The sequence below is a fragment of the Sceloporus occidentalis genome, unplaced genomic scaffold, assembly GCF_023333645.1.
Source record: "Sceloporus occidentalis isolate IW3139 unplaced genomic scaffold, rSceOcc1.0.p SCAF_7, whole genome shotgun sequence".
Classification (NCBI taxonomy): domain Eukaryota; kingdom Metazoa; phylum Chordata; class Lepidosauria; order Squamata; family Phrynosomatidae; genus Sceloporus; species Sceloporus occidentalis.
In genome coordinates, this window is record NW_028316987.1 from 68,695,088 (window position 1) to 68,713,756 (window position 18,669).

Sequence of the window (18,669 nt, forward strand, 5' to 3'; positions counted from 1 at the left end):
TGGTACTAAGAATTCTGGACTTTCTTGTCTGGCCAGACTTGGTAGTTTATAAAACAATAAAACACAGGCAGAATTAATCTGTTTGTGTGTGTGTGTGTGTCTTTTCTTTAGTTTTGTTAAAGTAAACCTAGCATTTTCTTTAGCTTGGTTAAAGTAAACCTAGCATTTTGGTTGTGATTTAGTTGTTTACTTAGTTTTCTGTTATTAAAAATTAAAAATAAAGAAGTTTTAAGCTCGTAAAATGATCAAGGATATCAGATTGTTTTGCACCCTTTAATGCTCTGTGTGATGGAGTAATGGGAATTAAGTAGCCTTCCAGCTGTTGCTGGACTACACCTCCCAGCATTCCTTACCATTGGCTATGTTGGCTAGAGCTCATGGGAACTGTACTCCAACAACATTTACAGGGCCACATGATTCTTATTCTTATCATAAGGCCAAAATCACAAAGGACAAACATTCTGGTATTAGTCATCCTATGAGTTTATTTACCAGAAAAGTCATTTATACAGCTGTAAATGAAACAACATATACATACAACCAGAATTCTATTTTTAATTTTCCCTACTGCAGAGGTGAACAAGCTTTAAAAATAGTTACTTTCTGCATCAGCATTTAACTGCAGCAGTAAAAACTACAAAGCACCTTTCAAGAGTCCATGATTTCTTATCACACATGTAAATAGTTCCTTTGGATAATGTCCAAGGGTATAATCTCACACTTTAATTCAAAAACAAACTCCCCCCCCCTTAGAATGGAAGCAAAACCTAAACAAACCTTCACAGATTCCTTATCTTGTTTCAAGGTTCATTATCAACCAAGGATACAATGTCTGTATTCATTGTCACCTCCTGACTTCATATTAGGAGTTCTCTGAGACAAATTGTATGACATTTTGGACTTAGCCAATGGAGGATTTAACCAATTCCTGATCAATTTAAGTACTTCATTGGGATATGTGCATCACTTGATTTCTGCATCAGTCCTTCGGAATTATCATTCAGTAAGGGTTTTACCTTGTCCTAGTCATCCTTGCAAGGCTTGCACTGAAAATAAGCCACACAAGCACTGTCAGTGCCCTCAGCCTTTTTTTGGCATCCACCCCATTGATGCCAGCTATTGTCTGCTTTCTCTTCACCTCCTCCACCTCACTTCCCTTCATTAGGATTAATCGCTTCCCTCCTATCAGTCTGGTGTGAAGTGTAAGGGAGGGAGGTACCCAACATGGGTGAGGCAAGGGTGTGGGGGGGAAAAGAGGGTGAGTCAATTGTGGGAAAAGCAGTGGCATCACTAGGGGGGTGCGGACCACACCAGGTAAGACCCTAAGATGGGGTGACACCACTGCTCCTCATACACCTGCCTTTTGGCAGAAACAGGCTGTGGCATACACCTGTGCCCCATTAAAATGCTGAAGAGATGGTGCCAGTGGGGTGAGACTCAGTGAGAGGAGAAGGGAGAGGCCTCATGTTTTTTAAAAAAATATTTCACATTTCAATTTTTTTTTAAAAAAATAACTTTTTATTTTAAAAATTCTTTAAAAACATCACATTTTACTAAATGTTCACTTTGAGCACATGAAACTATGTATATGTAAATATGATGACCAACTGTAGCATAGTTTGCAACCTTGTGTTTAGTCTATGATATGACATAATGGACTTGCCCCAATGACATCCCTCAGATTGTGTCACTTCAGCTACTTCTGTACTTGCTTCTTTGTTTACTGCTGTCGCTATATATAGCATACAGTCTGGAGTCAGAGGTGAGCTTATACTATATCCTCCAACTGTCCTGATTTGGCAGGGGCTTTCCTGATTAATCCTCTATCATTCTAGTTTTTCAGCTGCTTTAAAAATGTGTCTGTTTCTCTTTCTTCCTCACATTTTCCCCCATTGTCCTTCTTTTATTTCAGTTGCTGCACACTGAGTTTGAAGTGCAAAAGTAGCATCCACTCAATTAACTCATCAGCGGGTGCAAAATCTTGCCCTTTCCAGTAAGCTCATGCAAAATCAAACTGCTGCAGTCTCTCCTAGCTTGTCTGTTCTTTCATATTAATAACTTTTGTCATGTTGACCACACTCAAACATTGTTTTGCCACTTGTGTCCCTCTATTCATCTGTGAAATGTTGGAGGGTATGTCTTATACTTCTGTGTACTATTGTGATTCCAGCCAATTTACTGAAGTTGCATCTGATGTGTGGTAAATTTTTCTGCATTGTTTTGGGCAGTTTCAGATAAAAGTACAAATCAGTACCCTGAGCAAAGCAAGCCTGTTTCTAGTAAACATGCATTCGTTGCTCATTAAGCGCACGCTTTTCCCAGCCAGCCATGGCCAAGTCATCCTTTTGTTCCCCCTCCTATTTCTTTAGCAAGGAAGTAACCCTATGCTTCTGGAAATGTTTGCTTAACTTATGATTTTGCTGAATGGTGACATGTAGAGGAACTTCCTCCTATGCAGTGTCTCACATTCATTCATACAGAGACCATGACTGAAGGGAAAAGAGAAGTATTCAGCCACACTGAAAAAGTGTCATTCTTAAAATGAGAACCCAGGAACTTTGCAAACCTCTTCAATCACTGGAAGGTCAGCAGTGTGAGAGGTGATTGAGGGCTTATCTGAATGCCACTTCTGCCATGGCTGGATTAGAGCTGTGGCATTAAAACAGAAGGAAGTGGGAGGGCACAAAAAACCCAGGGTACTCTTGGAGACTTCATGAAACAATCTTTCTTTGAGACCGTGACATCTGCTACTCCCCTGCAGTGGTGGCTGCTGCCTCTGATGTCAGCAGGGAGGCAAATCGACTCTGGATTTTAGTCCAAACTTTCAAGGAGCATCTATGTTCTGCCCCAACAAGGCATTACTGTTACAGTCTGTTGCCTTAAGTGTAATTATAAGTGTGTTCTATATCGATGCATTATCAACTCATCAGGCCTGACTCCTTGTTTGTCTGGTTGTTTACCTCTTATAGATCTCTTGGCTCTGGCTTCATTTAGTTTCTTTCTGCTATCTGAAGGGCCTTCTCCACTCATCTCTTTTTTGTCTCTTCCAGCACTCAGCCTACCACATTTTATCCTTTTTAGTTACTTAAGTTCCACAGTAAAGTTCAGTTTTCTTTCACCTCCATGGTTGAATGTGAGGTGACTGTCTGGATAGGTGCTGTTGTTAACTGCCTGCGAGTCAACCTCAACTCATGGTGACCCTGTGGATGAGACCTCTCCAAGACTCCTCCACTGCTCTGCCCAAGTCCTGCAGGCTCTGGCCCTTGGCTTCTTTGATTGAGTCTAGCCATCTGGCATGTGGTCTCCCTTTCTTTCTACTTACCTCTACCTTTCTTAGCATCATTGCCTTCTGTTTGATTCATGCCTTCTTGTTATGTGGCCAACGATAGAAGTATACAGCTAAACACAATGTAGGTCAAGGCCCAAACAATGCAAGTACTTAACCCTGCTCAGCAATAGGGGATAACCCTGTTCTCCAAATAGATTGTATAGTGCCTGTAAAGTTTGGACTGAAAAACAGAGTGGATTCGCTGCCCCACTGACACTGGAGCCACAGGCTGAGAGGGGCACTCATTCTGCTGTTTGAACTATCTGGGATCAGCCTAACCCAAGGTGTGAGATGCAACTGAATAATCACAGTTGTTGTTGTTGTTAACTGCCCTTGAGTCCTTCCCAAATTTCTGAAACAGTCTCCAAAAAGAGAGGTATTTAGGAGTGCTGAAGGTGTCTTCTGTGTGGGTTTGGAGTGGCTTTGGAGGTTGAGATTTTTTGAGTGGCTTGGGTTGAAAAACACCCAACATTTGCAACAGAAAAAAAATTGGTTAGGCTGGGGGGGCTTTAAAAGAAAGGTGGAGAGCTGCAAAAAAGGGTACATCACTTTGTTCACCCCTAAGATATTGTGGCATTCATCATCATCTCATGATTTAAAATTCCTTTAAGTATGCTGTTCCTGTTCAGCATTTAAGGGTATATATCATTATGTATAGGCTATATATATAAGGGTATTATCCTTCTTAAGGGACACACACACACACACAAAACACATACACAGAGAGAGAGAGAGAGAAAATATCCATCCCATACCAAACTGCTTAGCAAGATGGTATATGATATTGTATAATCAGGGCTGGAGTAATAAAGGGCCTAGGATTTCATTGGAGTTGACAAAAACACTACAGTATTGTCTATTTAATTGCAAGATATTTAATCAAGATTAAATATTTTGAAAATCTCTGTAGAAATGGAGGGGAAACAAGAACATCATGTCATGTAACTTAACGGCAGCCATACTGTGCTAAAAGTGACACAGTCCAGATATTTATATTTATTTCTCTTGGTTTTAATATTTGGCTCCCATCCCAGAATTTGAGGCTGCTATATTGGCAGTTCAAGAGTTCTCACGTGGCTCTCTGTAGTGTATTTGGATTAAAAATGGGAGGCTTTGTTTTTTTTCTCCTAAACATAAGTTTCCCTTTCCTATTTTACATATTTGGTGGATTTTGTCATGCTGTGAGGTGGTTTCCAATGAGTTAATCTGTTGAAAATGCTTTGAAACTCATAGCTGGCTTGAGACTAGTCATTCTCAAGGAGCTAGTATGAGCCAGGGAAACAACCTTTAATGCAAATGGTTTTCTTAGTGAAAAACACATAGATAATAGAATTCTAGAACTGAAGAACTGAAAGTTACCCCAAAAGGTTATCTATTCTAATCCCTGCTAAACCAGAAAATCTGCAGGTACAGCTTCCTCGACAGATGGCCATTCAACTTCTGTTTAAAAATCTGCAACCAAGGAGAGAAGAACCTTCAATGAGGGGATTTTTTGTGATCTCCTTGTTTCTAACTTAAGGCAACCCTAAGGCAAATTCATCATGGAGTTTTCTTGGCAATAATTGTTTAAATGGCAACAAGAATTGTTGTTGCCTTCCTCTGAGGCTGAGAGTGTGTGACTTGCCCAGGGTTATCTAGTGGGTTTCCATGGCTGAGCAGGCATTTTAACTCTTGACTGCTAGAGTCCTAGTCCAGCACTCAAATCACTACACCAAGGCCTCATTTCCATTACCTTTTAAATCGGATTATGAATCGGTTTGAACTGGTTCAAATTACCCTGGTTCCCACTGAATCCAAATCGCGATTCTGAGAGGGGAGCTATGCGCTAGACCCATTCAACCCATGTCTTTTTGATGCTGATTTTTTCCACTTCTTTTTCAGTAAATCGATTTTATGCAAGTGTGAACAGAACATGTGGAACAGAATCTATTCTAATTTCCCCTTTGGCTGGCTGGAACCGAATCATTTTGAATAGATTCATTTGTGAATGGAAACCACTAGTGGATTATTTTGGAGGGGAAAAGTGTGAGCAAATGTAGTGGGGGAAATGTAATTGGGGAAAATGTAGTAGAAATTACGCTCCGCTGTCGAATTGATCCATCGATTCAGATCGCACACTGGTTTATTTGTAAGTGGGAATGAGGCCCAAGCTGGCTCTCATTGAAGGAGATACCTTTCTCATATTCATGAATGGATTAGTGTCTGTGATTTGGATAAGGACTGTCCATCATGTTGGCTTCAGTATGGAACTCATCTCATTTTAAATACACAACTTCTGTCAGTGGGTATTATTATCCAAGTACATTTGTTTAGTCATACGAGGCAGATCTTTTCAGCTTTCTTTTGGAAGGAAAACATCATGCTGGAAATGGCTTGAAGATGGGTTGTAACAGCCAGGTTTTTTTCTCCCTCAGTGAGCATGGATTTTTACAGTCCCCATGTGGTGGGAATTGACTGAAAACTAGCTATCTGAAGGGTCCAACCAACAGTGAGCCCTGCAGCTACCACATGTTGGATGGATTTCAAAATTTATGCTTTTTGGACAGCGAAAAATTGAATCCAAAGCAGCCAACATTAGAAAATGCATGGGGGGGGGGGGGGAAACTGGATGAATAAAATTTAAGCTTCCCTTTTTAAAAAAGTAGTCTCCTCTTTAAAATACTTCCCTTTTTTCTCCTTTTCAGGGCGCTGTTTCGCGGAAACTCAGATGTTGATCAGCTAGGAAAAATCTTTGAGTAAGTAATAGCTTCCTACATTTTCTTTTCAAGAGTATGTCCAGCTACATCACTTTTAGCTTTCTAGGGAGACTCTCTTTACCTGTTTTTCACACAGAAGTCCAGATATCTTCCTCTTGGTGGAGCTTCTGTCTCACTTTCCTAACGCTAAATATCGTGGATTGGATCTGGACTATGTTAGTAGAAGAGGTTGCAGATATCACTATTTTGAACTATAATGCCCAGTGACCATGCTTGCTGGGCAATTTTACAAATTTTAGTCCAGAAAGTAATCTTTTTCAAATGCTTAGAAGATGTACTCAGGTTGATTGTAGTAATCAATCACTGGTTAGTTGGTAATTTTTCAAGCTTTGTTAGTTGTACATAATTGCCAATGAAATCAATGGACTTTATGGCAACAGGGTTAAAATGCCATGGGGAGATTCAAGAATGGAAAAGGTAATAGGAACACTGATCCAGTATTGCATCACCATGGAGATCCAGATCTCCTCAGGACAAAAAATAAGTGTGAATGCCCCCTTAGTTATCTATAATTTCACTCACGTTGAATTAAACTAAGTACAAGCCAGTGTGTTGTAGCGGTTTGAATGTTACACTAGGACTCTGGAGATCAGAATTTAAATCTCCATTCGGCCCTGAAAACCCACTGGATGATCTTAGACAATTCACACTCTCTCAGCCTCAGAGGTAGGCAAAGGCAACCTCCTCCCAACAAATCTTGCTAAGAAAACTCTATGATAGGTTTCACCATATGTCGCAAATGACTTGAAAGCAAACAACAACAACAATAAACATATCCCACTGATTTCATTGGCAACTAAGTGCAACTGGTCTTCAGTTAGTCTGGTATATTCTGTAGTTTGGGAAACTGCAACCTGTGTCATTTTACACTAGGGTTGCCAGGTCAGGTTCATCCCAGATCCTTAGATTTTCATGCCAGAAGCTGAATGGCCCTTGTCGATGTCACATATGAGAAGGGAGAAAGTTTAGCTACTTGATTAAACATGCCAAACCCCTGGAGTTTTGATTGAACTTGATTGAAACAAGCGTTGCAAATTGAAGCAAGGTGCATGGCCCGCTAGAAAAGCACAAAAAGAGAGAGAGTGAAGAAAGAAGGTCATCCATGAAATCTGGAGATTTAAGCTGGCAGCCATATTTCACATGCATGCACACAGACTGATGCCTGTTAACCATACTGTACTCATGATGTTAGCATGAATCTTTCCCATGTCTTTGCCATCTTGTTAACTCTTTTATTTCACTTAAAAAAATGTTTTTACTATTTTCAGTGCCTGTTTCCCCTCAGCACTGTCACAGTTCTGTAACCTGGATTGTTGTATTGTAGAACTGTAAGACTTTAATTTTTGTTTTATTTATTTTTTAAAAGGCAACACATCCCCAACAGTGTCACACCTCCAGGAAATCTTTTAAATTTATTGCTGGCTCTATCCTGCTCCATCGCCATGCAAAGTCACATCCGTATCATTCATCTAGCCCTGTTTGGTTGTAGATTTCATACTGTGGCAAAACTTATCTGTCTATCCGTCTGACTGTCTACTCTTCATCCTTTGCATTATAGCACTCCAGGAACTTGCACTGGGGTTGGCATCATGACTCCATTTATAGGTGGTCATTTCTATGTAGAATTGGATGGCCAGCTACTTTTGCAACTCCCAACTCTCCCTGACTACCTTTTTTTTTTCTCTGTCCAAAACCAGATGAATTAACTCTCCTGGGTGGTTTCAGCAATGGCAATTCACCTTTATAATAGTTGAATAACTGTGATAATTTTGTTTGATTTTTTTTTTTTTTTTTGCAGTTTCACATTTAAGTGAAATTTTCATTTCTTGCCTGTTTATAGTAACTTGTTTATTTAAGCATCACTCTGAATGTTGTATCAGAACTAAACTGGAGCAGTTGATGGCATGGGATCAGGGAAAAATCTGTTTGCATGAAAACAAGGGCTGTTATTTTGCTTAGACTGTATCATACCTATTCCTAGACATTTTCGTTTTGAGCTACACATTTTCAGAAGCTGCTTTTTGTTTGACTCAAGTTGGCTTCCATTTCCTGTGCTGTGCCCCATTGTATATGACTCATCAGCATGGTTAATTTGTCATGCCACTGAATAGCTTTTTCCTGCACAATCTAGAAAAAGTCAGCCCTCCGTGGTTTTTCTGGCTCTGACAATTATCCCTTCAGTTCATTTCTATCTGGCTTGTACTAGATAAAGAATGCTTTGATACATGTGTATTACAATGCCTATTTTCATGGTATAAGAAGCATGGCAGCACTCCCCCCCCCCAAAGAACATGACAAATTATTTATGACATTTTCTGGTGGGAAAATAGGACGGATAGGGTTGAGCAGCTTTCTAGTGGGTGCAGAGAAGAATTTCTCCATTAATCAAAAATAAAAATTGTAATGCCACTTGTGCAAGCCACAAAACATTAATTATTATACAGTACTTTTTTCTCAGAACATGGGGGCAGTGGGGATAAGTCCTCTGGTTAAGATGTCCTCCTCCAAAATAGGCTTAGTGTTGCTTTTCCCTTTTCACAGCTGGGATTTTTTTTTAAATTTTTTTTTTTTATGAAACAGATACTTAGAGTGGGAATGTCCATTATCATCTGTATCCTACACAGATGCAACTGTAGGACAAGTTACTTTTTTGGACTACTCCTGGAATCTCCCATTAGTATGCTGGCCAGGGGATTTTGATAACTTTTTTAAAAAAGCAATATTTCTCAGTTCTGTTGGAATAAATTACTCAAGAGCATGTTATGCATAGCCAAATATAATATATGAAGATAGTGAAGCAAATCTTAAGGCAAGTAAATCTTCATCTTCACCACTATCTCCTTCCTTCCTTCCTTCCTTCCTTCCTTCCTTCTTTCTTTCTTTTATCTGGTGGTGGGGCATTAGGAGAAGAGACAAAAACATCTCCCACCTCTCCTTGTTTCTGAATCTAAATGCAAGCTGCTTGGAAATTCTTTTTCACTTCCTTGTCTTACAGTTCCCCACAATGCTTTATAAGGGCTATTTCTGCACATCCTCTCTTCATGTGGCTTGCTTTTAACTGTAATGTTGCATCCCCAAGGCAAGTGAAACGTGGGAACCTCTCCAAAGTTAACAAGCTGAAGAATGATTCCCAGAGCCATATGAAAGAGAAGGGAGGAAAATAGCCATTTGAGAGTATAGAATCATAGAGTTGTTAGGAACCAAAAGGTTGTTTAGTCCAACTCCCGGCTGTGAGGCGCCATCCATCTACCACTCTTGTTTTGTTCCTCCATGCCCAGGCAGAAGAGTAGAGGAGCTACCAAATATAAAAGCGGGGTATAAATAAACTTTTATTATTATATTATTATTACTGAGCACTTGGGAATAGTGCCATGTAAACACTGGGGATGCAGTGCAAAGGACACTCAAGTAGAACCAGTTTGCCATCAGTGAATTGTTACATTGTTCTATATTGCCATCTCATTTATCTGTCTTGCTCACTATCTACCTCTCAGGGAAGTGATGCATGTTTGTTCAAATGTTTGAGCAGCCAGTTAATTTATTTTACGTTTCTGTGGTAAAACTTACAAACAGAACTAATTGTATGTTAACAGCAATCTCTGTTGGAAATCTGAGATTATGCAACAGTTTGAAGTAACCTATATGTAGCTGTTGTTATGTGTGTAATGCCAGTACAGTGGAACCTCGGGATACGAAATACCCGGGTTACGAATTTTTCGGGACCCGAAAAAATCCAATTGGAAATAATTGTTCCGGGTTACGAACGTTTTTTCGGGTCCCGAAAAAACTTTTGGTGCTTTTTGCCGCGATTTTACACCAAATCGCGGCTTTTCCCCATTAGCGGCTATGGGGATTCGGCTTGCGAAAGCCGTTCGGGTTACGAAAGCGGCCGCGGAACGGATTACTTTCGTAACCCGAGGCTCCACTGTACTGGGATTCTGCCTTTATTGTGATCATGGGGAGGGGTGCAGAATCACTGAGATAATGTGGTGATCTCACAGTGCATCCACAGTTGGTGTATATCCACATATTCTAGTTTTCATAGTACAATATATTCAGCCCTCTGTATCTACTGATTCTTTATCCACAGATTCAAGCATCCATGGCTTGAAAATATTTTAAGGATAGCTACATTCCAAAGAGATTGACATTTGGGCCATTTACTGCTTATCTTGGGCTTTCAAGCTGTTTTTCAACCAGACAGAGTTTTAATACTGTAAAAACATCTTATATACTTTGCATCCTCTGTCTATACTATATGGCTTTTGCCTTCCAGCCTAAACTGGACATAAGATTATTCAACTCATGTAAACACACCATGCTATAATGTCCTGAGGTGATACATATTAGCATTTTAAATACTGAAAATGGAAATGTTATATTGGTGTAAATGTTGGATGTAGAAATTAATTTCACTTATCCTCACTGCTGAAAATAGAGGGGGAAATGCCTTTTCCTGAATGAATGTTTTCATTACTTTCTTAATTCAAGAGAGGTGCTAAGGAAAATAGTATTAACAAATGAGAAAGTTCTAGATCTCACTGACAAATTATAAGCAAACAAATCACTGTGTCCAGATGGCAACAACCAGTCGAAATTCAGTTTGATGGCAAATAACAGCAACAACAATAATAGAAATCTCAAACAGTTGAATGGTTTAAAGAAATCAAAAGTGAAATTGCTATCCTATCTAAGATATGTAACATGTTCCTGAAATTATCTTCTGTAGCAGCAGATGGGACCGTGGACAATGTAACACCAGTTTTTCAAAAGGGGGTTGAAGATCAAGGTTAACTTAGCATCTGTTCCAGAGAGATTGGTACAAAGTGTTACTAAGAATAAAATTATCAAAAATATTTAGAAGGGTAAGCCTTGCTGAAAAACCAAATGAGCTGTGTCTGCACTGCGGAAATAATCCAGGTTGATAGAACTTTGACTGCCATGGCTCAGTGCTGTGAAATTCTGGAAAGTATAGTTTGTTGTGGCACCAGAGCTTTCTGAGAAAGGAGGTCAAATGTCTCACAAAACTACAGTTCCTAGAATTCCGTAGCATTGAGCCGCAGCAATTAAAATGGTGACAACCTGGATTATTTCTGTAGTGTAGATGCAGGGCTGGTTTCTGCAAAGGTATGTTCTGTCTCACAAACCTTTTAGAATTCTTTGAAAATGTCAATAAACATGTGGACAAGAGTAATCAAGTAGATGTTACAGTCAGCCCTCTATATCCACAGATTCGGGTGTCCTGGGATTGAAAACAATTTTAAAAATCCAAAAAGTTTGATTTTGCCATTTTATATTAATTACACAGTTGTACTGTGCCATTGTATATAATGGTCCTGGAACCAAATCCCAACAGATACCAAAAGCCCACACTTTTCATACAGCTGGACACCAAAGATTTCTGAGCAAATGTAGTCATGGGACAAAAGGAAAAGTCTGCTTATGGACTGAACCAGAACAAGAAGCAGACAGGAACAACAATAATTTCTCACTGTGAACAGACTGAGAAATAGGTTAAAATATTTGTATCTTGCTCTACATCACAAGAGCTCAGGACAACACACAAATTAAATCAACTCTAGCAATTTATATTATTTGAAAAAATTAAAACAATAAGGGAGCCTACAAATGGTCTAACAGGCCTGAACTCTCATTAGAAGCCAGGATGACTAAACTGAGACTGTCATGTCTTAGATATGTCATGAGAAAATATGACTTATTGAAAAACACAATACTCCTTGATAAAGTAGGAACAGTAGGAAAAGAGGAAAACCACACCATAAGTGGACTAATTCAGTCAAGGAAGCTACATGGCCCTGACTTTGTAAGACCTAAACAGGGCAGCTATTCTTGGTGGTCTCTCATTCACAGGGTTGTTGAAAGTCAAAATTCAGTTTGATGGCAAATAACAGCAATGACAATGGCTTAAAACAAAACAATTCATATATTTATCAGATACCAAAGGCTTTAATAAAGAAAATTAATGTGGTACTGAAATTCAGATATGAGTAGCTGGATCCTATAGCAATCTGTATTCAGGCCAATGCTTTTTAAATTGTTCATAATTAAATTGGAAAGGGTGAGTAGTTGTGACCTAGTTTACTGGTGTCACTGTATTTGTGAGAAAAAAGGGATGGGAAAAAAATTCAAAAAGTGTCTCTCCAAACTAGAAGAAAGTGCAATAAAAGGGCAAGTGAGAAAATAAGGGGAGCTGTGATAGAGTTTTTGTATGTGTGGTGTGGACCATCTGCTGAAGCCAAATGATGGGAAATTGAGGATCTATAAAAAGAAGAATGTCCTTACGTTGCACATAGTTAAACTGCAGTGTTCATAGCCAGAGGTTGTAGTTGCAGCCCCTGATTTGGATGGCTGGATTGGATTTAGGGTCATATCTGACTACAGTACTAATCAGCGTGGATGTTTATCACCTGCAGTATCAGGAACAGCATGTTGGGAAACAGGAGTAGGTGGGTGAATTTGTATCAGTGTTCCATTTGTAAATGTCCCATAGGCCACTAACCAGATGGGTCTTTGATCTAATCCAGAATTGCCTTATTACATTCGTACTTCGTTTAGATAATAGAAAATAACTACAGCAAAGAAAGTGAATGGGAATTGTAATTTCTTTCTAAGGGTCCATCTGTATTGTCAAAATAATGCAGTTTGACACTACTTTAAGTGCTGTAGCTCCGTCCTATGGAATCCTGAGATCTGTAGTTTTGTGAGGCACCAGCACTCTTTGACAGAGAAGGCTACAGACCTTGTGAATCTACAAAGCCCAGGGTTCCATAGAAGGGAGTTGCAGCACTTAAAGTGATGTCAAACTGCATTATTTCTACAATGTAAGTGTGGGTCACCATAAGTCAGAAACGACTTGAAGGCAAACAGTAACAACAATGACAACAACAACAAAAAGAAGTTGCACCCTCAAGCTGTATCCAAAAAACAACTTCATGCTGTATGTATGGTTTAGGATCAGAATGCAAGAAGCTGTACTGGGATGGAGATGGAAAAGGAAATTGAGAAAGAGAGATGGAGAGAGAGTGAGTTACAGGAGTTTGCATATACAACATTCAGTCTTTCTGCAAGCCTTGAATACTGGCAAAGGGTCTGTAAGGTCTCATGTCACCCTAATGACTGAATAATCCTCCACCTGGTATTGCCCTTACTTATATTGTCACTGAAGAAGTATTTATTGGAAACTGGAGTAGTGCTGCTCTCTAGTGGCACAGCACAGCCATTTCTTTTTCATTCCAAATCTATCCAGAAAGGAGTAGGGGGTTGCTTTAAAGAGGCATTAAGTTCAAACTTTGGTTTTGTATTCAATTTGGCACAGAATGACTGCTAAATACCTCTATCAGATATCCATTAGACACTAAAGTTTCCTTGGCTATGAACCTGCAGTCTGTTTTTGAAAGCCTTTTGATTATGTAAGTAGTAGGTTACAAGCACCATGTGTTACAAGCAGCATTCTCTCTCTCAATCTCAATCTCTCTCTCTCTCTCTCTCTCTCTCTATATATATATATATATATATATATATATATATATATATATAGTGTATATATGTGTGTGTATATATATATACACATATTCATATTGCTTTTGAAATGTGACTCTATTATACCTTAATACTATACACATTTCACATTTCAGTAATATATATATATATATATATATATATGTGTGTGTGTGTATATGTATTTGTATTAAGGTATAATAGAGTCACATTTCAAAAGTACTATGAAGAGTTTAAACAATATTATTAATGTAACAGGTCATACTTTTCCAGTTACTTTAAAGACATTTCGTAGGTGTGTTTCGAGATTTCGCTTATTCTTATCCACCCTAAGAGGATTTTTTTTTAAGAAATGAAAAAGTAGTAGAAATGTTCTAGTTTAGAGAGATAAATGCACAGTTACTGCATTCTTCAATTGAGCGGGAGATGTCATCAGGTAGGGAAAAGATGCAAATGTGAATAAAGCAGTAAGTAAATCTTGTTTTACCCAAAATGAAACCTGCTTGTTTTTCATACAGTGTAATTGGGCTTCCTGGTGAAGAAGACTGGCCAAGTGATGTTGCTCTCCCAAGGAATGCTTTTACATCGCGGACTCCGCAGCCTATTGAGCTTTTTGTAACAGATATTGATGAACTAGGCAAAGACTTCCTACTTGTAAGTGCCTGCTGCAGCATCCTTCAGGGCTTAACCATTTCATAACTATTTTTGTAGATCCAATTCAGTTTTTTGCCTCTCAGTTTGTAATGGTCTCCTTTTCCCCCTCCCTATTTACAGAAATGCTTGACATTCAGTCCAACAAAGAGAATATCAGCTTATGATGCCTTATCTCACCCTTATTTTCATGATCTGGAGAAATGCAAGGAGAATATGGACTCAGATATGTCATCCAGTCAGAACTCCACTGAGATGAATACACCATAAGGCTGTAAATGAACAAAACAGCTAGCTTGGTAAGGCCATCACTGAGGATAACTGAAAAAAACCACCACTGTTCAACTGATGGGCATTCTTTGGAGCTTCACATATCATCTGTATATCTCTCCAGAGCAAAATTCTTCTCTAAGGACAAGAATCTAGCTATCTTCAAAGCAATTGAAGAGGCAAAGTGTCAAATGATCTTCACCAGAGCTTGATGTTTGTTTAGTTCTTTCTGGAGATCTCCAAGTGAAAAGAAGCTGCTGACCAGTTTTGCTGCCATTTTCTTCTTCTTCTGGCAAATGGTGCCACTATGGATTAGAGTCTTCTTCTGGCAAATGGTGCCACTATGGATTAGAGTAATCCATTCTTGCTACCAAAACATGACTTAACTTCTGTCTCTAGGTGCTGAAGTCTGACTTGGTATTCCTTTAAGCTGATAACTAGCTATTCCAGTTAGCCTGATAAGTTTCCCTATTTATTTGCTTTACATTATTTCAGGCGAAAAAGTGTTTTCTTAAAGCAATATTTAAAAGAATGACACTGAAATACTGAACCTCTATAGCCTGCAGCTAAAGAGAAATGTGTACAAGCACATCTGGCGATTGTAATCACACAGGAATGTCCTTCCCCAATAGGAAACATGAGATGATAATTGCAGCATTTCATTGCTCTTTGTAATAATTTGTGTCTCTGACTTTATGAACAAGGGTATTATGCAGAAGATTACGCACATGTGGCAGAGGAAAAGGTGGGTTACAAAAATAATTTGTACAGATCACTGTTCTTGTTTGGTGAGCTTATGCCAGTCATTATGCAATGTATCTTTAGTCCTCTCAGATATTACCCTCATGCTCCTAAGAAAGTGATATATTTTAGATACCTATGATACCTAGCAGAAAAGGGGTTTTGTGAAATAATTAAAATCAAATGTTCCTTTGGTATTGCTTTTTTATAATTTGAAAACCTGTTGAACTTACTTCTGAGTAGTCCATATAGTCCTGTGTAGTTTTTCCTGGGAGTAAGCTATACTGGACACAATAGGCTGGGCCATATTTAACCAGAGCAAACCAATTGTACATATTACTAAATTTGGATTTAGTCTAGTGAGGCTTACTTCTGGGAAAACAAGGATAAGATTGTGCCGTGAGGAAGGAAATGGTCCATGTCATACATATTGTATGCCGTGCCTACAAGAAAATCCTCAGGCATTAGAATGGATGACTGTTATTGTCACTTCAAGCTGGCCTCAGATCCTTTACATTTCTTGTAATTTAGCTGATCTTATATTTTTCTATATCATAAAGTGTGAGGAGCCCTTGTGTAACACTGCCACTTACATTAATTATTCTGTTTATGTGTCTCTTTTAGACTTGTTACAACTGAAAGTAATCTTTGATCAATAATTTACCTAGCTGCCTTACCACAAATACTTTGAATATTACATTAAATTGTGTATATATTTTAGTTTAAGGTTTTTTTTAAGAATTAGAATTTTTAAAATAAATTTTTATTTTTGTAGTACAGGTTGATGAAATATTTTTAATCTACAAAAAGAAAATTGTACATGAAGCTGCAGATTGCACTGCAGTGATCCAGATATAACTCTGGGGATAACTGGCCTAGTATAATCATAGCTGCAACAACCACAACCATAACAAAATAGTAGGTGCTATTGGAATTCTTTGATGGCTAGTACTGTTAACACCTATGATCATCTTTGTTCTTTTTGTTAAACAAGAGGTGGGGGGCCTGTGGCCCTCCCCAGTGTATAACACTGACAATGCCTTACCATTGGCTATGTCAGTGGGGGTTTGGGGAATTGAAGTCTGAAACGTCTGGAGGGATGAGGATTCTCCATCCTTGTGCTAACCTATTGTTCTTCTTGCTGCTTACAGAGCTATGTCAGCACTTCTCTTTTCCATTGCATGTCCACTTCTGGGAATAATACTGAATACTCTCCTTCATTTGTGTTTCCCACAGGGAAGTCTTGTGTACCCATGAGATGGAATGCTTCTGGTGTGCAAAATGTCCACAATATAGTAGACTTGTGTTTTTCCCCCCACATAGTGCTTCTCAATACTTTATTTTGCACCAAAGCATGGAGCAAAGAAAGGTTGAAACTTCCATATGGATGTGATCTTGGCATCACATAGCTAAGGCCACCAGCAGAGGCTATAACTCATGTGTGCTGTCTATGAGGACAGCTAGGCCTGCTGGAGCAAATCTGATACCTAAGATTCACTGGAGAGATGAGGGGAGAAACAATATATATATATATATATATATATATATATATATATATGCGCTGAGATTTTGGTTTGGGTTTTGTCTTGCCTTCCTGAGTCTGCTTGTATCTTGCCACCGTGATAATAGAGCTTAGAAAGATTCCTTTTTTGGATGGGTCATGCTGGCTAGAGGATTCTGAGAGTTGATCCAAAAAGGTTACTTTCTTCAGCTCTACTCCTTGAGCAACACAAGTAAACAATCTGAGGTGAGCAGCCTAAGGTGTCTTGCAAGACATCTTCCAATCAGGGTTTTCCAGAAAATTTGTGGGGAATGGGACCGATGTAATGCTGGAGACATTGCTACACTCTGTAATGATCCATTCATATGGAGGGGCTCTGATGAGTGATAAGGAATTGTCAGTGCGGGGGCCAGTGGTACACAGGAGCTGAGGAAGTGAGCCTTGTATTTGGGGGAGGTCAAATTGCCCTAGCAGTCCCCTCCTACTGGGCAGTCCTGTTTGCATTGAGCTCTAGCATCCTTTTCATCATTGTAAGGTTTTACTTTGAGGTCCACCTCTTCATACTGTAGAATAGCTGCTTGTGACCACAGACAGCCATACTGTGGATCTGCTTGGTACCCAGATGTTGTTGGGTTTTGTGTGTGTTGTTGTTGTTGTTTTGTTTTGTTTTTTGCTAGAATTTTCAGTTATGAAGATATGATGTTATGTAGTGCATGTGTTGTTCTATATGTTGTTCTACTTGTCCTGATTCATGTAAAAGATGGATTTTGGAATAATACTCTTGTACAAAGGACAGATTTCTTTGCTTCTTGAAACTATGCCTGCTTAGAAATGTAGAATAATCTAGAAATTCATTAAAACAAATAGCGTGAAAGCAAAAGAAATTATCTTTCTTGAAGCTTAGAAATATCACTCAATGTGTATAAAAAGTATAATTGGTCACAAAATCCACATTATGTTTGAAATGGATAGGCATGTGAACTGTTTATTCTGTAGGTCAACATGAGTAGACACAGGTTCCTTGTATGGAATCTGCTTGTTGAAATCTTTTTAGCTATTATTCCTGTCCTGCTCTGAGGTTTGATTGAGATTTGCTAGTATGAGATCTGGATTAGAAATCCTCTGCTTTGTATCCTGTGAGAATTGATTAGCTTTCTATTTTGTGAGTTTTGACAGAAATATTTAGTGGCTTTTATTTTTCTATTTTACTGGAGACATAATTTTATATGCAGAATATAAGGATGATAGCATAAATGTAATAAGTAAGGTTTATAACATATAAACAATTCAAGCTCAGAAGTGCAGGAGCCGGTGCATATCCTCCAGAGATGTTCTGATAAAGTACTACTGAAATTAGTGAAACCAGCAGAACCTTACCTTCAAGCAGGCCCTAGGACCCAGTCTAGCCCGCCTTGGCTCCCAACCCAACCCTTGGGTTCCTCAGGTTTTGCCAGCTTTTGTATAGGTCCTGCCTCCATTCTAAAAGATTGAAAAGTCTTCACTGAAACATACAAGTGACTAATAATCACTGGCAGTAGTAGCTTCAAGCTAAAATATACTGCTGGGTTTTGCTCACTCTCCTTTTCCCTTTGGTTCTGCCCATCACTGGAATCCCCACCTCATAGACTTCTTGGAAATTGAATTCAGTCCTTAGATTGAAAGAGGATCCTCACCCCTGTGAGAAAAAGCACTGACCTGATAGCCAACAAGAGTAGAAACCAGCCAGGCTACCAAAGGAGGTAAGCTTGTCCCCTATGAAGTGGGCTATTGGCGAAGGGCTGAAGCTCCTGTCCCTCTCTGCCAGTTGCCAGCAGGTTAATATACACAATTGTGGTCAGGCTGCTAGCTTTCCATGGTGTATTTAGAAAGCTGAATTAGCATACTAACCTGTACTCATGCCTCAT

General features: G+C 39.0%; 1 protein-coding gene across 1 annotated transcript in view; it reads left to right on the top strand.

The window, feature by feature from the left end:
• The window catches only part of CDK6 (cyclin dependent kinase 6), a 123,004-nt gene extending 107,992 nt beyond the window's left edge, over positions 1 to 15,012 (top strand). Inside the window, exons 7-9 of the mRNA XM_089533214.1 lie at positions 6,013 to 6,063; positions 14,121 to 14,256; positions 14,377 to 15,012. Coding sequence (XP_089389340.1) covers positions 6,013 to 6,063; positions 14,121 to 14,256; positions 14,377 to 14,523 — 334 coding nt within the window. The 3' untranslated portion in view covers positions 14,524 to 15,012. The remainder of the gene's footprint in view (positions 1 to 6,012; positions 6,064 to 14,120; positions 14,257 to 14,376) is intronic.
• Positions 15,013 to 18,669: the final 3,657 nt, after the last annotated feature.